General features: G+C 36.5%; 1 protein-coding gene across 1 annotated transcript in view; it reads left to right on the forward strand.

The window, feature by feature from the left end:
* The first annotated feature begins 20,389 nt into the window (after nt 1-20,389).
* The window catches only part of LOC145989176 (uncharacterized), a 261,314-nt gene continuing 254,519 nt past the window's right edge, over nt 20,390-27,184 (forward strand). Inside the window, exons 1-2 of the mRNA XM_083124469.1 lie at nt 20,390-20,444; nt 23,188-23,281. Of these exons, the coding sequence (XP_082980595.1) occupies nt 20,390-20,444; nt 23,188-23,281 (149 nt within the window). The remainder of the gene's footprint in view (nt 20,445-23,187; nt 23,282-27,184) is intronic.

A 27,184-nucleotide genomic window follows, 5' to 3' on the forward strand; every position in this document is an offset into this window, starting at 1 on the left:
ACGCCTCCACTTGTTGTCGTTCACACTGTCGCTTGTCGCCTCCGTCGGAATTCTTCCCCTGACACCTTCAAGGAGACTTCAGATCGAAGCGACAAGTGGCAGGTTGTGACGTCTTGCTCGCTTTCGGTGTTGTTTGGAACAATCAGTCACAAGCCATTATTAATTTTGTTGGAAGTACGTGCTTTTTTTTTGCCTGGCTGTCTCCCTGTAAAACAAAGAAATAACACACCCTCCACAAAAGAATATACTTACAATATATATATATATTAAGTTTTTCAACCTCGGGTGGCTTCGATGCTGTAGGGAGAAAACCAAAAGGACCTAACCATTAAATTGGGCACAAGTCAAAGTTACCAATCCCAGTTTTACCTTTTTTTGGTGTTAAGTAGTGCGTCGCTCCAATATCTTCCATATACCGCCAGCTGGTCGGGAGTTTTATAGCGGGCTCGTCTAGTCCCACTCCCGACGAACTGACATGTATATGAGCAATCAAAAAAAAATACGACTCCCCCTCTTTTTATGACCCTTTGCTAAAAGGAAATATAATAAATCTGCTACACAAGAAATTATGTTGAAAGAGGGGGTGGACTTATCTTAAAAAGCGCCCCGCGCTTTGCGTAATTACATGAAAGTAAACTTAGATAATTTCTCAACAAATACCTTTTATTTTTGCTTAACAAGTGGCACAGTTATTTGATTAGTTACAACAGTACTAACAATGTATTTTCATTTAAAAGTCGTTTCTCTCCAGAAAAGAACAATTACCAATTACCCCCCCTTTTCTTAACAAATTTTCACAACCCCCCTTTTTTTTTTATTTACAATGACGATCCACGTCATAGATTCTTTTTTTTTTTTGGATTTGCCACTATCATTTGCATCCTTCTTTTAATTACATTTTACTTTGGAGGAATTAGACTCGGGGCAATTATTTAAAAAAAAATGAAGTTAGAATGTTTCGCCAAAAAGGAGAACTTTAAATAAAAAAGATGAACGATTCAAAAAAAGAAATCTATTAAAGTAACCCGATAATTAAACCATTCTTGTAATAATACTTAACTCCGTGTTGCAAGGATTCCACGTGCTAGTCAAAGCCCTCTGGTGTATCGGAAGGTAAGAGCTGAGTCACGCCACTTTGACCCAGCCTGCTATCACGTCGTGGAACACCGTTGCTGGAGTTGTTGTTATCGGAATCGGCCCGGAGAGAACACTGGTTCGCTCAACAAGGAAAAACTTGAACTCCGAGAAACTCTGTAGGTGGCAGTCTAGTCGCCGCCATGCGAGTTTCTTTGAAAACAAACGAAGTTTCTTCGCGAAGTAACAATCTCGCGCTTCGGTCTAATTCCTCTATACAGGGTGGGCCGAAGAATGTGGCGAAACGGGATATACAAGTCCCGATTCACCACAACCTCCCCCACCTTCGAAAAAGCAAAACTCAGGCACCAAATAGCAAACAATACACTTGTACCAAAGCCAAAAAAGGCGTATAAACCCATAGCATATATCTTCAAAAAACTCTTTTCGTTTGATTTTGTTTTTTGCAATTTTTTTTTGTTTTTTTCCAATATTTTGTGATATCCCGATTAGCCCAATTAAAGGATAATATGAAACAAGGTATAATAAATAATGGAATATATATCCAATAAAGATAAAAATAGGCATAAGTGAAACCATTAATATGAAGTAGTTGAGACGAAAAAAAATACCAAGGCAAAAATATAACTAATGAGCACAATAATATGTCAATAAATATGATGAATACAAATGAAGCAAGGGCCTTGCAAACACATAATGATACTGAAAACTGACACTTGGACGAAAACATGATGATAGTAACAAAGATTACATGCATAATATATACTCTGATTAAAATATCGTCCTGGAGCAATAACAAAAGGAAAAAAGCTCCAAGGGAGAACAACAAATTGTGGCCAAATATCTAAGTTCACACATATATATGGATATATATTATATCATCAAGGTAGCACGATCCACCTGAAAAGGAAAAGAAGTGTCCAGTGCACCGTAAAGTTTCTGCATGAATGACATCTCAGAACTATCCAGCGGTGACCACCAAAACACTCCCACAGGGTCGGCATTCAAGTCCCAAAAATTCCACATCATGGTGAATCCATCGAAGGATGAAGAAATTATCAGTCGATCTGCTTTTCCATCATCTTCGCGCATCCCGCAGCAAAGGGAAATAAATATGGAAGTCCAGCGTCATCTTGCGAACAAAACAACGTAGAGCAAGGCTCAGACGAAGAACATAAAGGGTGCTGGAAATCTAGTCAAGCTTCGACCAAACCATGTCGAAGGAAACAAGACAATAATACACTTTCCAAAACACCATACTGAAGATCGCAACGACGAAGATGCGAAAATTCTTCTCACAATAACCAGGACAAAAATTTATAGAAGTAGCACTGCCCAAAAACACAGGAGAAGGTGGATCACCACCACGATCGAAGCACTAAAAATTCACTTGTGTGACTCCAAGGAGAGTACGAGCCAAAATTCACACATAAAAACCACAGGCGTTCCTCCAGACATACCTGAATTCCCAAAAAATGCATCGGGTTGGTGCAATCCATGAACACCAAAATACCGTTCCAGGCGGAGATCCAAAAATCCAATCCAGATCCAAACATGCAATATCCATGCAGTATAGCAGGAAGCAGGGGCGTACAGATGTACTGAAGAAAAAATCCATAGCAGCGACGAAAAGCAGGTGGAAACAGAAGGCGCAGAGTAGCATGCAGAATCTAGTGGCACTGGTCACTGACAACCGGTTGGTAAGCCACATCAACAAATCAAATTCTCCAGGAAATGTACATGCAAAAAATAAAATAACCAAAATTACTAATGAGAAAAGAGAAGAAGGAAGAAAAGATACAGAACAGATAGAGAAAAATATACACTCTGGAAAACAATATTGAACAGGTAGAAATAACAAGATTCTACAGAGCAAAACATACAAGTTAACAAAACTGCTCTTATCGTCGAACATTTTGGGGGGTTTCATTAGGCATGCGAACTCTACAAGTAGCCTGTACATGTCCCCATTTCGAACATCGACGGCACTGAACATTACGCCTAGACATACCATTTATATTATAATTACCACCTCTAAAATTGGTGCCTGAACCCAATTGAATATTTGAAGTCGTCGCCATTAACCTATGTGTATTTGTATTCATAGTCCTTTCATCCGATGGCGGAGCGCTATAAAATTTGCGCTCCATGGGAGAAATGTCCCGTGCCAATTTGAGCAATTCAGCTAAATTCTTTGGCTTGGTTTGAAATAAAAGAAAACCGTGTATTCGGGTGCAAATTTTGAAAAATTTCATCAATCAAAAGTGTTTCTTCCCAGACCAAATTCAAGGCATTGGCACAATCAATGACCGAAGAAACGTAAGTAGATAGTGATTCTGTAGCGTGTTGTACTCTGCAAACATGAGAATTAATAAGTAAAGCTACAGTGTTTGATGGAACCAGGGTTGACCATATGTGACATTTTAGGGCAAACCAAGAGGCGGAGGCGGCAAGTGCCTCACGCCAAAGCGTCTTCAAAAGTCCCGTAGTTTTCCTAATAACATTACGGAGAACAAGTTGGTCAGGATATATATTAAAACTAAAAAGTAATTGCAAACGTAAGACAAAGTCAAACAAACAATCAACGTTTTCCCCATCACATAAAGGCAATTCATCAATTTCCGCATCAAGGTTACGTAAGGTTACTTTATCTGATGAAGAAGAAGGTTGAAAAAACAGATTGCTCCGTTTTGCCGTTCGTTGTAGATTCTCCCCCGCTTTCGGGGCTAACAAACAAGACCTTAGGTACCTTGACATAATCCACCCGCTTGGGTGTAGTGGACGGGTCCAATTGGACATTGCCTCGAAGCTGTGACATAATAAAAAAGGCACAGAAAGTCACATTTGAAGGAAATAATGGAATCGGAACTGAAATTTAAACAATTTAACTCCCTGGAAAAAAAAATCTATTAATAATCAAAGATAGTGGGTGTAGGAAAATTCTGCAATTCGGCAAGGCAATACATTTAAGTTAGCAACAAATCACTAATAAATTCAATTCCCCCAAAAAATTTCACTGCAAACCTGTTTGACAGAACTAAACGCAGTTGGTCAAAGGCGGAAGTCCAACACTGGAGCGAAAGCACCTCGGGAAACGTGGCCGTGCCTGCTACCATATAGTTTGTGACGTCTTGCTCGCTTTCGGTGTTGTTTGGAACAATCAGTCACAAGCCATTATTAATTTTGTTGGAAGTACGTGCTTTTTTTTTTGCCTGGCTGTCTCCCTGTAAAACAAAGAAATAACACACCCTCCACAAAAGAATATACTTACAATATATATATATATTAAGTTTTTCAACCTCGGGTGGCTTCGATGCTGTAGGGAGAAAACCAAAAGGACCTAACCATTAAATTGGGCACAAGTCAAAGTTACCAATCCCAGTTTTACCTTTTTTTGGTGTTAAGTAGTGCGTCGCTCCAATATCTTCCATATACCGCCAGCTGGTCGGGAGTTTTATAGCGGGCTCGTCTAGTTCCACTCCCGACGAACTGACATGTATATGAGCAATCAAAAAAAAATACGACTCCCCCTCTTTTTATGACCCTTTGCTAAAAGGAAATATAATAAATCTGCTACACAAGAAATTATGTTGAAAGAGGGGGTGGACTTATCTTAAAAAGCGCCCCGCGCTTTGCGTAATTACATGAAAGTAAACTTAGATAATTTCTCAACAAATACCTTTTATTTTTGCTTAACAAGTGGCACAGTTATTTGATTAGTTACAACAGTACTAACAATGTATTTTCATTTAAAAGTCGTTTCTCTCCAGAAAAGAACAATTACCAATTACCCCCCCTTTTCTTAACAAATTTTCACAACCCCCCTTTTTTTTTTATTTACAATGACGATCCACGTCATAGATTCTTTTTTTTTTTTGGATTTGCCACTATCATTTGCATCCTTCTTTTAATTACATTTTACTTTGGAGGAATTAGACTCGGGGCAATTATTTAAAAAAAAATGAAGTTAGAATGTTTCGCCAAAAAGGAGAACTTTAAATAAAAAAGATGAACGATTCAAAAAAAGAAATCTATTAAAGTAACCCGATAATTAAACCATTCTTGTAATAATACTTAACTCCGTGTTGCAAGGATTCCACGTGCTAGTCAAAGCCCTCTGGTGTATCGGAAGGTAAGAGCTGAGTCACGCCACTTTGACCCAGCGTTGCTGGAGTTGTTGTTATCGGAATCGGCCCGGAGAGAACACTGGTTCGCTCAACAAGGAAAAACTTGAACTCCGAGAAACTCTGTAGGTGGCAGTCTAGTCGCCGCCATGCGAGTTTCTTTGAAAACAAACGAAGTTTCTTCGCGAAGTAACAATCTCGCGCTTCGGTCTAATTCCTCTATACAGGGTGGGCCGAAGAATGTGGCGAAACGGGATATACAAGTCCCGATTCACCACAAGGTGACAATCGACAGGCAACACTGGCATGGACGTCAGCAGGTTTTTTTTTCCAGGGAGGGGCAAGGAAGGTATTTTTCCAGGGGGCAAATAAGCCACATTTTCCCCAATGTTCCCTCAAAAACATTGCTTACATTTGAATTTATCATGTTCGTGCATTAATAAACACTTATTATTGTGGCTGAAATGAAATTATATGTGTGAAATATATTATTTGTTTGACTTACATTTTCCAGGGGGGGGCACGGCCCCCCTTGCCCCCCTTCCGGACACCCACGAACACTGGCGACTTCAATCTAAAGCAAGAAATTCACCGCTCATGCTTGAAAAACCTAATGCATCGACCCGCAAGCGACATGTGCAGCTTGCCCAGTCGCATCAATGCGAAAGGTCGAATTGATTACTGAGGGTTCAATTCCTAGCGATACGTATCTCTTGTCGCTTATTACATATTGCGTTTCGATTGGTAGCGTTCCAACAAAGAGCTTCGTTTCACACAGTTGCGGCATGATAGGCCGCACAAGCCTGCTTTGATTTCTGAAATCTTCAAACAACTCAAAAAAGTATGCAAAGCAAAAATTAGATTCAGCGATTAGGGTAAATGTAATTATTTTCTCAATTCCAGAGTGGGGCAAAAACTCCTTAAGTACGCCACTGACTGCGCCGCAGTCAATCCCTTCCTTACTCCGCCGCGAGAGGAACTCTTTCTTTCCCCCTCCCCTTCCGAATGCTCTGCGCCGACAGATACATGCAAGCTACGCACTCTCAATTGACGCCGTAAAGCGCGTTTCACAACTATTGCCCAATTCGGTATGGAACGTAGCTGCTTACACACATGAAGAAATCATGTGACCTACAAGAATTGTGATTGGTTGGACGGGTTTTGCAATATTGAATGGTACCCACAACGGATGCAATTGTATTAAAATTACAACACGTAAATCAGACAGGTGATATTGGTACCAGGTTCCAACAAGAATAGTAACCATTTTTTCGTCAGGAAAACTGCATAAATGATAATTTTCAAAAACCACGGTGGTATTTGTAATGACATTCATGGTCTCGACATTTGAAAATGAATTTGATTATGCTAATTTATCAAATTATAGTGGTTCCAACAACATATGTACACTCACTCGGGCCTTATAAGACCACGATTACACGTATGGGTGTGTGTGTGTGTGTGTGTGTATGTGTGCATGTGTTTCTACACAACAAAAAACAGACATTGAAGGTATGATTTGTCAACGTTCACCAAATCGAAAATATACATCAAAATTGAAGTTTTAAATTTAAGGCGAAATCTTATACAAACATTTCTCCAATACGAAAATTATTATTATTTTAAACATTACTTACAGAAAGTGAAAAACATGTTCTTCTGAAACCAAATTTAGAAACTCAAAACCTTTATCTATGCATATTTAGAAATTGAGAAATTTTGAAAGTTGATATTCTTATTTTGCTTTAGTTATAATTGTTGAAATCTATATTGTTTGTCAAATGGATAATCCTAAGTTGTGATATTCGAAGCTGGATTATTGTTATTTGTTCTGTCACAACGAAAGTTAGATATAGGAAAATACGAGTGTTAAGTGTCTCTGAATGTTTAATATCAAAATTTATTGGAAACTTTAGAATGTAAAGGAGCTTTAATAAAAAAAATCACAATCAAATTTTATTAGTAATATTTAGATTTACTAACACTACTTTCACAGGCAAATGATTCTGAATGTAAAAGTGTTTTTTGTCAAACTCAATAGTCTTGAAAATTTAAATGTTTCATAATGTTTTCTTTAAAAGTTAAGATTTTTGAACGTTACATATTTTTCAAATCAAAATTATTTTAAACTCTTTCCTAAATTGAAAGGTCAATGAGTATTTTTAACAAAAACCAATTTTTTCCTATGTTGGAGAAATATTGAAGTAAGTATTGAGGCTTCCTGGTCGACGAATGATGAAAAGATTCTTTCGGCTATCGACCAGGTGTGTTGTGAAAAATATTCGTTGAGAAATAAATAGTTAAGAGGGGGGCATTCGGCAAAAATAGATCAGTTACGATCACCATAATTGTTTTCCAATAATCGAAAAGTGATTAGTATTTGTTTGGTAAAAATCGATTTTTGTAATTTTCTGTACATGTCCAAAGTTAAGAATTACAACCAACATAATATCTTTGTTTCTTTTCATAATGACACTAATATCTGCCATGAATTATACCGTCAACCAATTAAAATTAATTCCAAAATTCATATGTTGTACAATATCGCGTATCATAATATTGTTCTCCGCCATCTTGAAATTACTCGGTCACACATATTTCCAACTTCTATGTTGAAAACAGTTTTGGCTTCAAAATATTGTCTACTTTTACAAAAATAATACCGTTAGAACTCTTCACTTAGACATAATATGGTAATCGGATTTATCCTTTAAAATGTTCTTACTAAGAGAAATCTTTCTCTCATTCCCTTTAAATTTTTAAAAATTTGAAATATTTTTTTTTGTATATTGATATTTTTATTAATTCACATCAGAGAACAAGTTGTAAGTAGTGTAATTGGCTATAATACTGGGTCGATAAATGATGAGCCTCCCTCAGGCAGATTTGGCTACACTTAAAACTAGCTCAAGATGTGCATATGAGCTTATTGCTCAAGTGTGGTACTCTGTCTAATCCAAGATTTTTGTAAAAATGCCCTCGGGAATTTCCCGTGAAATGATGAGCCCCCTCAGATTGATTTGCCTACAATTACAAAAGCTACATCTGTGAGATTGTTGTACATAAGCTTGTTAAAAATGTGCCCCTCTTCATATTTTTTTGGCTACACCTAAAACTAAGCCAAAAATGCTCATAAGAGCTACCCACATACACTAACACCCACCCACACCTACACACATTAACTTCCGGTCCACTTCCGGTCATTTACGGTCCACTTCCGATCATTTCCGGTCCACTTCCGCTCCACTTCCGGTCATTTCCGGTCCACTTCCGGTCCACTTCAACGTATGTTGAAACGTTTATATAGGAACAATGGGCATTGATTCCCATTTTTCAAATCACAATGACCTATGGGTTGCAAACATGCTTTTAGATTGCTGTATAATTGTAAATATTGTTTATTTTACAGCCTATTCTGTTAAGGCAGTCAAACCCTGTCAGAACAAACAGCAATCAAACCTGTAACATTACAGAGTGAGCATGTAGAGTGGCACAGAGTGCATTCAAACCTGTAGAATAAACAATACAGAATAAACAGCAGTCAAATATGTAGAGTGAATAGCAGTTAAACCCATGTCAGGATTAACAGCATTCAAACCATGTCAGGATAAATATTTAAATATGTATGTATTTATAAATTAACACAAGTATTAATATGTATTTCCTGTTCAACAGGTACAGCAAGCAGCCCTGAGTATCTCAGCAGGTTCATAGAAGGCATAGACAGCAGACAAGTTAATATGAGATTATTGTTGAAACAACAGAACTTTGTACCTGTCAAATATTTTATATGCTAGGAACAATATTAGCTTATAGAAGGAGTGACATATGTGTGTTTTATCTTTGCATGGATAATTCTGCTACAGGATTTTTTGAAAAAAGTTGCATTTCAAAATACATAAAATCAAAGTCACTTGTTGATGATTTCAAGCTTAGATTCTCTGGCCTATCTGAGTATGACCTGTTTGCTGTACAGAATGAAACTGAAATGCAGTGGGTGCTTATGAGTGACGAGATTTTCCAGTACCTGTGCCTGAAACTGCTTAGCAGGTTTGAAAAATTTGTATACAACAGGTGCAGGAGAATTGTTGGATTTTTTATCAATTTTTACACAGATGAATATTATTATTACTGCATGTTGAAATTGTTTGATAATTACTGGTTCAACAATTGCTATGAATTGTTTGCAGAGTATAGGATGTATACAATTTAAGATTAGAGTTCAAATTGGAGGCATTACAAATTTTCAAATAAAATTATTGACAAGAAATGAATAGATGAGAATATTGAATTTGTTACAACAGATAATGGAAACTTGTACAGCAGGGAAGATTTTAAGCAAAACCTTGTCTCGTACTCCCAGTATACACACCTGAATGAGCTTATTATGTATTTCCTAAGGCAAAGATTTAGGGATTGCACCTATGATTGTATTGTTGAATCTCTAGATGAGAACAACCTGAATGATACATGCAGCTGTGGTAAACAATTATCCAGTCTGTCAGTGAAATTTTTTACATGTATTTCAGCAGTGGTCCAGTGAGCATCAATCTAGTGCTGCAAGAGCCCTGAGCATCTAAGCAGGCAAGCAGGACAGAGACAACAAGCAAGGTAATTGAGATTATTTTTATTGAAACAGAGCTCTGTGCTAGAAACAATCTCAACCTAGGGCAGGCAAGCAGGGGTGTTTATGTAAATTGCACATGTATCTTGTTTTCTATTAGAATTATATGGAATTACCTGATACAGGATTTTTTGAAAGAAGATGCATTTCAAAATACATAAAATCCAAGTCACTTGTTGATGATTTCAAGCTTATATTCTCTGGCCTATCTGAGTATGACCTGTTTGCTGTACAGAATGAAACTGAAATGCAGTGGGTGCTTATCAGTGACAGGATTTTCCAGTACTTGTGTCTTAAGATGCTTAGCAAGTTTGAAAGGCTTGCATACAACAGGTACAGGAGAATTGTTGGGTTTTTTGTTAATTTTTACACAGAAAAGTGCCATTAATATTCCATGTTGAGATTGTATGACAATTATTGGTTCAACAATTGCTATGAATTGCATGCAGAGTATAAGATGTACATGATTGCAGATCAGAGTTCAAATTGGAAGCATTACAAATATTTAAATAAAATTAACAGAAAATTGATGGATAAGAATGTTGAATTTGTCACCACAGATGATGGGAACTTGTACAGTGGTGAAGATTTTAATCCAGATCTTGTCAGGTGCCCAGAGCATACACACACAAGTGAGATTGTTATGTATTTTCTGAGACAAAGATTTAGGGATTGTAATTATAAGTGTGTTGTTGAATCACTAGATGAGATCAACTACACATGCAACTGTGGGAAACAATTATACAGTCTGCCTGTGTGATAATACATACATTAAATTTTTAAAGCAAAATATGTATATCAGATACAAGGATCTGGCAATAAGCAGTGAGCACCAATCTGCAAGCCCCGAGTGACAGAAAACATCAAGCATGGTAAATGAGATTATTTTTGTTGAAATAGAGCTCTGTAACTGTTAAATATTTGCTGCAAACAATCTCAAAGGATAGACAGGGGTGTTTAAATTATATGGAATTACCCGATACAGGATTTTTTGAGAGAAGATGTATTTCAAAATACATAAAATCCAAGTCACTTGTTGATGATTTCAAGCTTAGGTCCTCTAGCCTGTCTGAATATAAAATGTTTGCTGTGCAGAATGAAACTGAAATGCACTGGGTGCTCATAAGTGACAGGATTTTTTAATACCTGTGCCTCAAGCTCCTTAGCAGGTTTGAGAGGTTTGTATACAATAGATGTAGGAGGATTGTTGGATTTTTTGTTAATTTTTATACAGACCAGTATCATTACTATTGCATGTTGAGATTGTATAATAGTCACTGCTTCAACAATTGCTATGAATTTTGTTTTGAGTACAGGCTGCACATAATTGGATCTCAGAGTTTAAATTGGAGGCATTTCAAATTTTTAAATAAAATGATTAATATGCAATTGGAGCATAGCAGTATTGAATTTATCACCACAGATGAGGGAAATTTGTTTAGTGGGGTGGATTTTGATCCTGAGCGGGTTGAGTACTCAAAGCACACATACCTCAATGAGCTTGTTATATATTTCCTGATGCAGAAATTTAGGAATTCTGACCATGAGTGTCTTGCCCTGTCACTAGAGGAGAATAATTGGAGTGATGTATGTAACTGTGGAAAACAATTATCTAACCTGCCAATAATACATACATAGGGCTGGAACAAAGATTTTTGAAGCCAAAGAGACATCATGTATTTAGGGCACAAGGGTTTGGAAATAATCATAGAGTATCAGCAGCAGAGGAATGCCCTTATGCCCTCAAAACATTGCAGCATTGTATCTTTGAGTGTGTTGTTGTCTTGGGGGGATAGCTATATGTGCCTAAAACACAGAACAATTCTAGTCATGCACCTGTTTCTATAGATTTGTTACCCAGTACTGTTCACACTATACAATAATGTTTTTTTGACAAGAGGAATCTTTCAAGATACATAAAATCAGAGTCACTATTGAGGGATTTCAGGCTTGTGTTCTCTGACTTGTCGGAATATGATCTGTTTGCTGTAAGAAATGAAACTGAGTTCAGGTGGATGCTTGACAGTGAGCATGAGTTTAGATACATGAACTTGGGATGCCTTGGTGATTATGAAAAAATTGCATATCTTATACACAGGAGAATTGTTGCATTTTTTGTCAGTTTCCATAATTTCTTTAGGATCAATTACTGGTTCACAACCACAAATTTCACTGCACTGTGCAATTTTTATATGCCCTTTGACCAGACTTCAAACTGGAAACATTTCAATTGTGATATTGTTATGAGTTGTTTTGATACATTTGAGTTTATAACTACAAACACAGGAATGGTGTATTCTGGGTTGGATTTTGTTGCCAGGCAAAATTTCTACAACAGGAGAATTATTAATATGAATGAGGTTCTGCTGTATCTGCTTAGTCAAAAAATTAAAACTTGTGATCCTGTTATAAGACCTCTTGTGTGTAATTTTCTAGACAGGAGCAATATTCACATATTCCTAGGGCACACTGTGTAAAAATGTCAAGAGGTATTGCAAAATATTGAGGATTTCAAAATTAGATTCTCAAAACTGTCAGAGTATGATGTGTTTGCCAGAGTTTCAATAGGCACTTAACAGCAAACACAGTTTCAGTTTTGTATTTTCTGCTTCACAGTGTCAACAGTGTCCTCTGGATTAAACCTCCATACCTACATCTGTTAGATTCTTAATTTCTGTATGTCTGTCAGAATTATGTTGTGATGCTATTATTAGGTATACAGTGTGCCCTAGGAATATGTGAATATAGCTCCTGTCTAGAAAATTACACACAAGAGGTCTTATAACAGGATCACAAGTTTTAATTTTTTGACTAAGCAGATACAGCAGAACCTCATTCATATTAATAATTCTCCTGTTGTAGAAATTTTGCCTGGCAACAAAATCCAACCCAGAATACACCATTCCTGTGTTTGTAGTTATAAACTCAAATGTATCAAAACAACTCATAACAATATCATAATTGAAATGTTTCCAGTTTGAAGTCTGGTCAAAGGGCATATAAAAATTGTACAGTGCTGTGAAATTTGTGGTTGTGAACCAGTAATTGATCCTAAAGAAATTATAGAAACTGACAAAAAATGCAACAATTCTCCTGTGTATAAGATACGCAATTTTTTCATAATCACCAAGGCATCCCAAGTTCATGTATCTAAACTCATGCTCACTGTCAAGCATCCACCTGAACTCAGTTTCATTTCTTACAGCAAACAGATCATATTCCGACAAGTCAGAGAACACAAGCCTGAAATCCCTCAATAGTGACTCTGATTTTATGTATCTTGAAAGATTCCTCTTGTCAAAAAAACATTATTGTATAGTGTGAACAGTACTGGGTAACAAATCTATAGAAACAGGTGCATGACTAGAATTGTTCTGTGTTTTAGGCACATATAGCTATCCCCCCAAGACAACAACACACTCAAAGATACAATGCTGCAATTTTTTGAGGGCATAAGGGCATTCCTCTGCTGCTGATACTCTATGATTATTTCCAAACCCTTGTGCCCTAAATACATGATGTCTGTTTGGCTTCAAAAATCTTTGTTCCAGCCCTATGTATGTATTATTGGCAGGTTAGATAATTGTTTTCCACAGTTACATACATCACTCCAATTATTCTCCTCTAGTGACAGGGCAAGACACTCATGGTCACAATTCATAAATTTCTGCATCAGGAAATATATAACAAGCTCATTGAGGTATGTGTGCTTTGAGTACTCAACCCGCTCAGGATCAAAATCCACCCCACTAAACAAATTTCCCTCATCTGTGGTGATAAATTCAATACTGCTATGCTCCAATTGCATATTAATCATTTTATTTAAAAATTTGAAATGCCTCCAATTTAAACTCTGAGATCTAATTATGTGCAGCCTGTACTCAAAACAGAATTCATAGCAATTGTTGAAGCAGTGACTATTATACAATCTCAACATGCAATTGTAATGATACTGGTCTGTATAAAAATTAACAAAAAATCCAACAATCCTCCTACATCTATTGTATACAAACCTCTCAAACCTGCTAAGGAGCTTGAGGCACAGGTATTGAAAAATCCTGTCACTTATAAGCACCCAGTGCATTTCAGTTTCATTCTGCACAGCAAACATTTTATATTCAGACAGGCTAGAGGACCTAAGCTTGAAATCATCAACAAGTGACTTGGATTTTATGTATTTTGAAATACATCTTCTCTCAAAAAATCCTGTATCGGGTAATTCCATATAATTTAAACACCCCTGTCTATCCTTTGAGATTGTTTGCAGCAAATATTTAACAGTTACAGAGCTCTATTCCAACAAAAATAATCTCAATTACCTTGCTTGATGTTTTCTGTCACTCGGGGATGTTGCAGATTGGTGCTCACTGCTTATTGCCAGATCCTTGTATATGAAATACATATTTTGCTTTAAAAATTTAATGTATGTATTATCACACAGGCAGACTGTATAATTGTTTCCCACAGTTGCATGTGTAGTTGATCTCATCTAGTGATTCAACAACACACTTATAATTACAATCCCTAAATTTTTGTCTCAGAAAATACATAACAATCTCACTTGTGTGTGTATGCTCTGGGCACCTGACAAGATCTGGATTAAAATCTTCACCACTGTAAAAGTTCCCATCATCTGTGGTGACAAATTCAACACTCTTATCCATCAATTTCCTGTTAATTTTATTTAAATATTTGTAATGCTTCCAATTTGAACTCTGATCTGCAATCATGTACATCTTATACTCTGCATGCAATTCATAGCAATTGTTGAACCAATAATTGTCATACAATCTCAACATGGAACAGTAATGGCACTTTTCTGTGTAAAAATTAACAAAAAACCCAACAATTCTCCTGTACCTGTTGTATGCAAGCCTTTCAAACTTGCTAAGCATCTTAAGACACAAGTACTGGAAAATCCTGTCACTGATAAGCACCCACTGCATTTCAGTTTCATTCTGTACAGCAAACAGGTCATACTCAGATAGGCCAGAGAATCTAAACTTGAAATCATCAACAAGTGACTTGGATTTTATGTATTTTGAAATGCATCTTCTTTCAAAAAATCCTGTATCAGGTAATTCCATATAATTCTAATAGAAAACAAGATACATGTGCAATTTACATAAACACCCCTGCTTGCCTGCCCTAGGTTGAGATTGTTTCTAGCACAGAGCTCTGTTTCAATAAAAATAATCTCAATTACCTTGCTTGTTGTCTCTGTCCTGTTTGCCTGCTTAGATGCTCAGGGCTCTTGCAGCACTAGATTGATGCTCACTTGACCACTGTTGAAATACATGTAAAAAATTACACTGACAGACTGGATAATTGTTTACCACAGCTGCATGTATCATTCAGGTTGATCTCATCTAAAGATTCAACAATACAATCATAGGTGCAATCCCTAAATCTTTGCCTTAGGAAATACATAATAAGCTCATTCAGGTGTGTATACTGGGAGTACGAGACAAGGTTTTGCTTAAAATCTTCCCTGCTGTACAAGTGTCCATTATCTGTTGTAACAAATTCAATATTCTCATCTATCAATTTCTTGTCAATAATTTTAGTTGAAAATTTGTAATGCCTCTAATTTGAACTCTGATCTGAAATTGTATACATCCTATACTCTGCAAACAATTCATAGCAATTGTTGAACCAGTAATTATCAAACAATTTCAACATGCAGTAATAATAATATTCATCTGTGTAAAAATTGATAAAAAATCCAACAATTCTCCTGCACCTGTTGTATACAAATTTTTCAAACCTGCTAAGCAGTTTCAGGCACAGGTACTGGAAAATCTTGTCACTCATATGCACCCACTGCATTCCAGTTTCATTCTGTACAGCAAACAGGTCATACTCAGATAGGCCAGAGAATCTAAGCTTGAAATCATCAACAAGTGACTTGGATTTTATGTATTTTGAAATGCATCTTTTTTCAAAAAATCCTGTAGCAGAATTATCCATGCAAAGATGAAACACACATATGTCACTCCTTCTATAAGCTAATATTGTTCCTAGCATATAAAATATTTGACAGGTACAAAGTTCTGTTGTTTCAACAATAATCTCATATTAACTTGTCTGCTGTCTATGCCTTCTATGAACCTGCTGAGATACTCAGGGCTGCTTGGTGTACCTGTTGAACAGGAAATACATATTAATACTTGTGTTAATTTATAATTACATACATATTTAAATATTTATCCTGACATGGTTTGAATGCTGTTAATCCTGACATGGGTTTAACTGCTATTCACTCTACATATTTGACTGCTGTTTATTCTGTATTGTTTATTCTACAGGTTTGAATGCACTCTGTGCCACTCTACATGCTCACTCTGTAATGTTACAGGTTTGATTGCTGTTTGTTCTGACAGGGTTTGACTGCCTTAACAGAATAGGCTGTAAAATAAACAATATTTACAATTATACAGCAATCTAAAAGCATGTTTTCAACCCATAGGTCATTGTGATGTGAAAAATGGCAATCAATGCCCATTGTTCCTATATAAACGTTTCAACATACGTTGAAGTGGACCGGAAGTGGACCGGAAGTGGACCGGAAGTGACCGGAAGTAAATATGTGTGGGTGTCGGTGGGTGTGGGTGTGGGTTTTATGAGCATCTTGGATTAATTTTAAGTGTAGCCAAAACAATATCAAGAGGGGCATATTTTTGACAAGATTATGGACAAAAATCTGGCAGATGCAGCTTTTGTAAGTGTAGGCAAATCAATCTGAGAGGGGTCATACTTTCACGGGAAATTCCCGAGGGCATTTTTACAAAAATCTTGGATTAGACAGAGTACCACACTTGAGCAAAAAGCTCATATGGGCATGTTGAGTTAGTTTTAATTGTAGCCAAATCTGCCTGAGGGGGGCTCATACTTTCTCGGGTGTATAATATTGTATTTTACACTACTAATAACATAACATTCCATTTCAACTTTGACAACTTATTCACAAGCTTCAGTTGCTACGTAATTTACTTACGGAATAGTGGCTGGAGATTCACTGCAACCATAAGAGAAAATCGAATCCCCAAGAACTGCTCAAGAAGACTGAAACATTGGAAGCCGAAAGGAGTAATTTCACTCTGCCATTGATAAGGTTGATGGATTATTTATTTGCAATAGGAATGATAATTCTGCTGTATGTGCATCGTCAATATCCTTGATATTACAAATGTGAACAGTTATTCCCAACAGGTGTGTGTACACACCTCACCACACGTGCTATACAATATTCAAACCAAGTATTTTGTGCATAAAGTCAATTTGTAACCTTCGTCTTGTATTCATTATTCCACAATAAGCTCTGTATTTTTGTATCTACAAATATATAACATTTTTGCTCTCATAAGTGCCTAGCGTACGAGCTTCTCCGCTAGTTGGCGTAAAATAATTATATTTAATTCGTGTCTATTCATTATTTTATACGTAAAGAGAAGGTAAAGGTTCAACGAGAAGAAACACAAAAATTTTAAAGAAAGAAAAAATGGGCATTAATGTGTTATTGTTGCGAGCCTGGGAATGACACGTTCCGTGGAGACTTCTTTTGCAAACTCATGACGTGATTTTGAACAATTACAATTTATTTATTTATTTACTCAGAGTTTCATATACAGCCTTATTTGGCCATTTTACACTGAAACAACATAAAGTAAAAACAAAGAATAACAAAGATAAAAACAATAACAAGATGGGATAGATTTACATCTTTTTGGTCAGTAAGTTACAAAATTTACTTATGTTGGAAGGAAAATATCTACATTCAGGGGATATTTGTTGTAGATTTCTGGGAGCCTGTAAAACAAGGAGTGTTGTAGAAGGGATAGCCTAGTGGTTTGTTTCCGAAAGAGTTGCACGTTGCGCGCTTGATTTTGGGGTACCCTAAGTGTGAATTCACTGATTAGGAGATCTGTTTTGATTTTGCCATTTATTATCTTGTATATAAATTTCATGTCAGGTAGATCACGACGAAAGGGTGGAGTGTGAACATTCAGAAAAGCCATGGTGTCTGATTTGGATACATGTCGAAATGAAGGTGTTCTATGGCGAAAAATTGCAAGAATGAAAATGAGAACAGAATCTATTTAGGTGAGATTGGTTTTTGAGGCCATTGCCCAAATTGGGGAACAATATTCAAGGATGGGCGAGATGAAGGATTTAAAGAATAAAGGAAGAGATAATGGGTTTTTAATTTTACTAAATCTGTATATAAGACTAAGAAGACGCATGGCTTTTTTAGTGGTAGCTATAATATGATAATTAAATGTGAGTTTTTCATCCATGATAATACCTAGGTCCATTTGTGTGGAAACGTTTTGGATTGGAATTTTTTCAATAGAATAAGTAGAACCACTTTTTTCTTTTTTAGGGAAAAAGTATTGAAAGAACATTTCTGAGGGTTTAATTCTAAATTCAACTGACGACACCTATTAACAAGATCTGTGAGAGCATTTTGAAGAATCATCTTGTCATAATGCTGTGAGATTTCCTTAAAGAGATTACAATCATCCGCAAACAAAAGTATATTGATAGGGAGGAAGGACAGTGTTTCAGGGAGGTCGTCCATGTACAGATGAAATAGGAGCGGCCTTAAGACACTCCCCTGAGGAACTCCAGACAAAACGGGAAGAACGTTAGAAGAGGTACATGAAAGAACAACACGTTGTTCACGTTCATGGAGGTAGTCCTGAAGTAAAGAGAGCAATTTGCCATGGATGTTAAATCTGGATGATAATTTATGAAGCAGATATTTATGATTAATTTTGTCAAAGGCGTTCGAAATGTCAAAATAATAGTGTCAAGTTGGGAGTTATTATCAATAGCTCTGGAAGCATGCGAAAGTAAGACGGGAAGATTTGTTAGTCAAGAGCTGCCTGGAAGAAAACCATGTTGTGTTGTGTTGATATATGGTGACGTAAACTGAAGTAACGTGTTTTTGATGATTTTTTCACAAATAATTCATAGTGGCGATAGAAGTGAGGTTGGTCTAGAGAATTTTACTTCTTTATTATCACCAGTTTTGTGAATGAGAACAATGTTGGCCCGTTTGATTATTTTTTTTTCAAAAACACACCCTTAGAGAAACATTTGTTGAGTAAGGTAGACAGAGGGAGAGCCGAGGAGTCAGCACTTTTACGTAGGCATATTGGGAGGATTTCAACTGGACCTAGGGACCGGTGGAGGGGCAATGAAGCGAGAAGGTATTTTACTTCCTCGGGGGATATTTTAAATGAAGATTGTGTATGAGGGCAGACAGCATTTAAGTGTGGGAGAGGGTCGAAAATTGAGGGAGGGGAGAAGTTCCCCACCCCAAAAAAGATTGACACGTTCAGCTCTTTCTTCTCCACTACCAATATCAGAATTATGAACAATTTGTTTAGGTATACGTGGTCTTTGTTTTCTTGAATTTAGTAAGGTTAAGAATCTCTTTGGGTTTGTAGTACATTCGGTTGTTATGTTATTTATATGTTCACTTAATTTTATTTCTGGGTAAGGTATTTTGAATGGCGTCTGATGTCACAATAGGTATGGATGACTTTTCATGGAGCTTTTCGCCGTAGGTGTTGAGGGGATTCCTTGTCTTTCTTCATGGTAAGCAGGTGCGTTGTGACGTGGAGTGACTCATGGTCGGAGGTTAGAATATTTTTTCTTGGAGTTACCTGCACATTAGGCAGGGTTGCTAGCACATAGTCAAGGTTGCTGTCACCACGTGTTTTATGAAAGTTGAACGGGTTTAACCCTATTCCGTGAGTGGGCGTATCAATAAACCACTGATAATTTTGGTAGTTTATTGTTCTCGTATTTGGTCCTTTCCAATTGATGGACAGGTTGAAATCACCAAATAACATAATAATATCACAATTTGTCATTGCTGCTACATCCCTGCAGGCTTCAAGGATGGAAATGGAGAGTTCTTATGTGGGCGATAATACGATCCAATGAGCAGTTGTTTTTTTTTAAATTGAGTTCTATCCAAATAATTTTACAGTCCTTGATTAGGTCTCTTCGTATTAAAAGTGAGAAAACATATTGTAGATGTGATTAATAATATAAGTTTATGAAATATTTGCTTAGTATTTAATTCAAAGCAGCTGAATCATTTTGATGATTCATTTCCGTTAAAATATTATTATTAACGATTCCCTGTATGCTATAATAATTGTACTAAGTTTATGTTATAGTAACACCTTGCGAATTAACCGATAAAACAGAAATTAATTAGTGTCAAATTCGTATTTCTAACTTCTTGTCGCAGGACAAGTTTATTTAGCAAGGGAAGATAAGGATGTTTCTCAGGTTATCGCCCAGGTGATTTCCATAGAGGCTTCAGAGTTTTCTATAGCTAACGTCATTCTCATCTGCACAAGCTGAAGTGTAGGAATAAGTTATAAACCGTTTCAAAAGCTGGCCTGATATCCAGGAAGGTATCAAGTCGGGGCAAGCCCCGGCACCATCTGTTTGGTGAGAATGGGTCAAGGCACAGACTTGAAAACCTTAGGCTGGAGAATTCAAAGAACTAACCGATCACTAGATGATTGAAGTGCAGAGATTAGTCACAGATACGTTTCTAAATAGATTACATGAAGGTAAGGATGATAAAGAATGGATTGATCTCGTCCAGGAAAGGGACAGACGGAAACTCTTGTTGCTGAAAGCCATAAACTTTCCAGTTTAAGAATACTAGAATGTGTGTGAGTGAGTATTGTGTGGGAAGAGTCATTATTAAATGAAATAAATCAGGTGTCGTCCCTCCAACGTCCGCTCTCCAAGTTGAGTCGAGTTCAAGCCCTGTGTATATGCTTAGGTTTCTTTCTCCGTGGATGGCTATTATTTCTTTGATGATTCGGTCCCAGTAATTGAATGACTTGTTGATGATCCTATTTGTTAAGAAGTCGATTCTGTGGCCTCCTGGATTAAATCTTCTGCAAACCTTGAATTTTCCAAATTAAGATACTTGATGTAAATCGCGTGTTCTTTACAACATTGTTCCATTATTCTCCATGTTGATCTTCTGTAGGCTTCACCGCACGATCAGATGATATAGTAAACCCCAGGTGTCTTGTGTCACATGTGGCCTTTGAATTTCGTACTCTACTTAAGATATTTTGTGGCGGTTTTATTTATTTATTTATTTATTTATTTAATTTCAATAATGAACTCAACAGGCTGGCGCCCAGTTAGAGAGTTCAGAGATACAGGTTTTCATACATGCTTCAGTGACTGTTATTTGATATTGTTTTCATTACACAGTTTTTAAATTGTATATATGGCATAGAGAACAAATCAATATTTTTGTTACGCTTTTCTAAGGCATTGTAGAGAATACTCATTCTCCAGATAGGGGATTTCTTGACAATGTTTGTTCGCGTCTTGTCTATCGTCTTGCTGATGTGCTTTGCTAATAATTGCACACATGAAATCAGTGAATGGAATCATGGCTATCTGCTCCTCCTCTTGGTTGTCTCGGGTGTTCGGGCTTGCATGTTTATTGTTCTTGCTCGAATTACCTTCCCTAGCGCATTGTTAATGGTTCTTCAGTGTAGCCACGCCTGATAGATATGCGCAAGTGATTTGTTTCTTCTTGTAGGTGCTCTGTCTCCCTAATTGAGGTGGTTCGGTGAAAATATGGGAGCTCTTAGCATTTACGTATAGATAGATCTGTGTGAGTAGGTTTCCTATATACGTTGTGTCCAAACGTCCTGTCCCATTTGCGTGTGATGAAGATGTCCAGGGTCCTCGTTAGCTTCTGTTTACATGGTGAATTTGAAGTTCTGCAGCTGGTTGTTGAGGCTATACAAAGAACGTTTGTAGTGCTGCTTTGCCGTACGGCCAGATACAAGTGCCTTCGACGTATCTCTAACAACTTGGAACGTCAGTGTGGTGCTTAAAAAAGTGCTTCTTGTTTGAAGTTCTACATGATGAAATTGACTATGGCATGCGAAAGGAGGGATCCATTGTTACTTAGTCGGTTTGTAGGTCAAGTACCATCAATTGATGGTGTGTTTTAATATACTGATGATATCTGATGCTGAATACTATTTCTATTTCTCATTGGAGATGCCAAGACAAACTTGTGTGCTAAGCTATAATTTTAATATTTGATTATTCATACAGTTCCGAAAGATATTAACACCATCTAAGTATTATTTAAATTGCTTTGTCCTAATATTTACGAGACTTTACATACACAAAGTTGCAAAACAAAGCCAGTTTATTAAAAACTAAAAGAACGTTACATGTTACGTTTCAATCTTCTAACAGTTTCTTTTTCAGAAGCGGAACTAAACACAAATGATGGAATACAATAAAATAGTATTTATAGACATATCAGGGTGTCTAAACACACAAAACACATCATGCTGACAGTCCTTCTCTTGGACAATTTCTCTAATGGAAGTTACATGAAGTCGCCCCATGAAAGGTGACTAATAGTTTTCTATCACTAACAGGTGATTCACAGGTCAAAATTAGCAACTGCCTGGGACCACTTGTTTATCATTCAATCTCCCCTCCTGCCGTTTTGGATGTGTATGCATACCTCCTCCCCGTGGCTTCTTCTCTTATCTTTGTTATTCATTCAATCTTATTCTTTCGTCCATCGGGTTTTCTCATCCCACAACTTTTACAATGAATTACATATCACACTCCTCATAGAAAGGTCTGCTCCCCGTCCAAGGTCCTCGTGCTGCCTCTGGAGGAGCACTTTTACTGTTCCTGGAGCTGTTGTCACGTAATTGGTACAGACAATCTTAACAGAAACTTGTACTTCGTGCTGGACCATTGGAAAACATATAGGACAATTTTTCTACTCTTGTTTCCCAAGATATGGCTGCACTCAAAACCAACAATGGTATATTCGTTTAAAACATCTCTCGATTGCAATTGTACATGTAATGCGATGGAGTATAAAAGGTGATTTAAAAATAACACTGCAGGTTATACTCCATTTACTGCATTGCTAATAAACCAATCCATTTGAATACCCTACTATATTACCGAGTGTGGTAACTTTTTGAAATATGTATTAATTCAACAAGTGTAAGTTCCACATTTTCAATCTGAAGTCATTCTTACCGTCATGGTGTTAAGCATATTGAACATTCCGTAGTTATATTTGTATTATGATTTCATTTACCACAATTTTAGGTGAAACATAATACATAGAATAGTGTCACACAATTGAAAAAGGAATTAGTAAATTCAAAACACCTAACTCAAATACCCTGAACAAAAGAATTGATTCTTAAGTCATAAGTCAGTTTGTTTGTTCGGGGTAGTTGATTGGTCCTTCCATTGTATGTGAACTACTATGATCTTTTTATTTTTTAGGTGAGATGTCTGCTGTTGAAAGACACACTACCTGCAAGTGCTATCCAACATGTGATGAAGAAAACTATGACTCAATGTTGGCTATGAAGGGAAAGTAAGGATTTGAAATATTATTATGTATTTTTTGGTCCGCATTACACAGAAACATTTCCTTTAAAATTTTTGCTATCATAAAATATACATCCATTCTTCCAGAAATCTTATATATTTATATGATTGATTGATTGATTCGCTTTATTTTACTTTGATTTTGTGCCACTTTTGGCTAATTTGCAAAGATGGGGATGAGTGATAACTAAACCTCGGATTTTTAGGTTCGAAAAAGTGTGCTTTTAGGTTCCTAATTTAGTCCCTTAATATCCTAAAATATGTTCGAAAGGCATTAAAATATGTTCTAGAAATCCTAAAATAGGTTCTAAGAATCGTAAATTAGGTTCTAAGAATCCAGAAGTATGTTCAATGAAACTTAAAGTAGTTCTGATTGGGTATAGTCACCGACAATGACAATGGGATACCTATATCTTGAAATACGTACAATCTCACGTAACGTAATGTGTGTTGCGTAAACATACGGTGATGGCAGAACTTTGAAATATGTTATTAAAATACACTCCTCGCCGCATAGTTAGGCAACATTTTTTTTTCATTTGATCCACAGTCAAACTCCGCAATTTTGTATGTGACGATCATCTTATATGCTGAAAATACTCTTTCAAGATATGCATAGTCATTAGTGCAAATTTCAATGCTGAAATGTTAGTTTGCAAGGTGTGAATGCCACGAAGTACCGAAGTGATTTGAAAATTAGCAAGACCACACAGATCAGACCACTTTGGATTGTACAGGTAAAAATGGCACCGTGCATTTTGCTTTCAAAAATCACCATGGACTTGGAGGAAGGGAAATCGACAGAGAGTACGTTTCAAACACGTTAGTCATTCAACTTTTTCGTGACGTAACAACGCAAATGTCGGTGTGTGGCATATAAATCCTGTAAAACCTTTAAGAATATATAAATACCTAAAAAAGGCTTGATTTAGGCGCTTAAACGTAAAATAGGTTGTAACAAGCAAAATAGGTTTTCTAGGCACTATAAAACGTGATCAATTTTTGCATTTATTAACGAAACGCTCATATAACTTATTATTTCTTACATACCTGTAAAGGAAAAAAAAATAGGTTAAAGAACTAAAATCCGAGTTCTAGTGATAACATGACGAAATTGATGAATGGACACCCAAAAACATCCATGCGCAGGCCGAAATTCCCTAAAAATTTTATTTTTTTCTTGTCGCGATTTATTTTAATTGATTTAGAAAAAAAGCTTCTTTCTGAATTTTGGGGTTTCAAAACACACTTTTGGCAATGGAAGTACGACCTTCCAGCCTTCTTGGTGCGAACGCACAGGTGGGGGCGGGGGATGAGTGAAGGGGAAGACGCGGCAGGGAAAGAATCAAAAGCCTGGAGGCAGCAACAAAGGGTTAGAAAAAAGCCGAATGCTCTTTGTGGTTCACAAAACTGTGTTGCAGGATTACAAAGGAAGTATTGTTGGACGATTAGCCATGTTTCTGTCGATCATGCTATTTTTATCCCCTTGCGTCACGTGTTTTCTTATGTAAGTTTCTGCGGAGGGTATTACAAGCTAACAAAGCGAGTTTGAAGATTGAAAGTATACGATTTTGAACTGTGTGTGTGTCCCCAGCTTTTGGTGTGTGACCAGCAGTCAGCAGTGGCATTGAGGATTTTTCTTCTCGGACAAGAGTAAACGGCGTATAAAATGACAAGAAGACCCGGTTTGTCACTGACGTGAGTGAAATTACAAAACATACCAGGAATTACACGGATACCTATTGGAGATTCACGTCCTGGCGTAGAATGCCAGTGGGTCCGATGATTTTCTAATTCCGTGTAAAAAATAGTTAATTTCTCTTGTTCTTCTTCTTCTAATTGATTACGGATTTTTTCTCATCAGTATTATAGCCCAAGATAAACTGAAAAAAAAACGAGGTATCAATCGTACTTCTAACTTTCTTAGTTCCGGAAATATAAAACTTAATTTAAAAGCATGCATAAATTAAAATTTTCCGCTGAAAACACGCTCGGCGTAAGTGCAAATACCTCTAAAATGAGCCTCGGCGTCTAAGGGTTAATTAATCAGATATAGTGTAAACAAACTGAAACTACATATATTTTGGTCTCATAAAATAACCATGAATCTCATAAATATATGACAAAATATGTGTCTATGAGCCAGTGATCGGTCCTTAAATTCAAGAAAATGATGTATTCTTTCATATGTGTAATGTATGTGGTATAAAGTATTAAGGAACGAAACAATTCGCCACGGAAGTCAGCAGGAATAAAGTACAAGTTAGTAGCACACAGCAATATTTCTTGCTCGTCCCAGAGCACAATTATTATTTTCAAGCTATTAACTATCAACATCTCTGCAAACACTTTGAAAGTAGGTGTTTTCCAGCCATGCAACATAACACGCAAGTAGTGTAGTTGGTGCTACTACTGGGTCGAGAAATGATGAACCCCCCTCAGGCAGATTTGCCTACACTTAAAACAAGCTCAACATGCCCATATGAGATTTTTGCTCAAGTGTGGTACTCCGTCTAATCCAAGATTTTTGTAAAAATGCACTTGGGAATTTCCTGTGAAATGATGAGCCCCCTCAGATTGATTTGTCTACACTTACAAAAGGCACTTCTGCCAGATTTTTGTCCATAAGCTTGTTAAAAATATGCCCCTCTTGATATTTTTTTTGGATACACTTAAAACTAAGCCAAGATGCTCATAAAACACACACACACACACACACACACACACACACACAAAGCACACTGCTGAACCCAACTGATATTTTTTATTAAGTATAGAGTTTTGATTTGAACCCCAAGAAATTTTATATAAATACCAAAGCCAAAAAATATTAACACACATACACACACACACACTAAATATACAAAACACACTGCTGAACCCAACTGATATTTTTTTATTAAGCATAGAATTTTGATTTGAACCCCAAGAAATTTTATATAATAAACATAATAAAATTCTAATATTTATTCTTGTTTAACAGGCACAACAAGTTCTGAGCACATAAGCAGTTTCTGAAGAATACAAGACAGCAGCAGCAGCAAGCAATTAACTTATAGAAGGCAGTGTGTATCCTATCTAATTGCATGGATAATCTTGACACAGGATTTTTTGAGAGAAGATGTATTTCAAAATACATAAAACCTAAGTCACTTGTTGATGATTTAAAGCTTAGATTTTTTTGGCCTGTCCGAATATGACCTGTTTGCTGTACAGAATGAGACGAGATGCAGTGGGTGCTTGCCAGTGACAGGCCATTCCAATGCCTGTATCTCAACTTTATCAGCAATTTTGAAAAGCTTGTCTACAGCAGGTTCAGGAGAATTGTTGGATCCTTTGTTAATTTTTATACAGACAGGTGCCATTATGATTTAAGGTTGAAATTGTTTGACAATTATTGGTTCAACAATTGCTATGAGCATTGTTTTGAGTATAGGATGCATATGATTGGATCTCAGAGTTTAAATTGGAGACATTATAAATATTCAAATAAAATAATTAACAGGATATCTAAAGATAAGAAGATTGAATTTGTTACAACTGATAATGGGAAATTGTACAGTGGTGAAGATTTCAATCCAGAGTTTGTATTTTATTCCAACTATATATATTTGAATGAGCTTGTCATGTATTTTAAAAGGCAAAAATTAAGAGATTGCATTTATGATTGTATTGTTGAGGCACTGGGGCAGAATAATTTGCATAACATATGCAACTGTGGGAGAGTTTTGTCCAGCCTCTCAGTGTGATTTCAGGCACAGGAATCTGGCAGTTGGGAATCAACCCGCAGCAGGCAGCCCTGATTATTTCAGCAGAGACAGCAATCAAGGTAAATAAATATTTGCTGCAAGTGTAATTTAATTCTCTTCTCATCAGTGTAACACATTTC

This window comes from Lepisma saccharinum, chromosome 6 (genome assembly GCF_977018435.1).
Source record: "Lepisma saccharinum chromosome 6, izLepSacc3.1, whole genome shotgun sequence".
NCBI lineage: Eukaryota > Metazoa > Arthropoda > Insecta > Zygentoma > Lepismatidae > Lepisma > Lepisma saccharinum.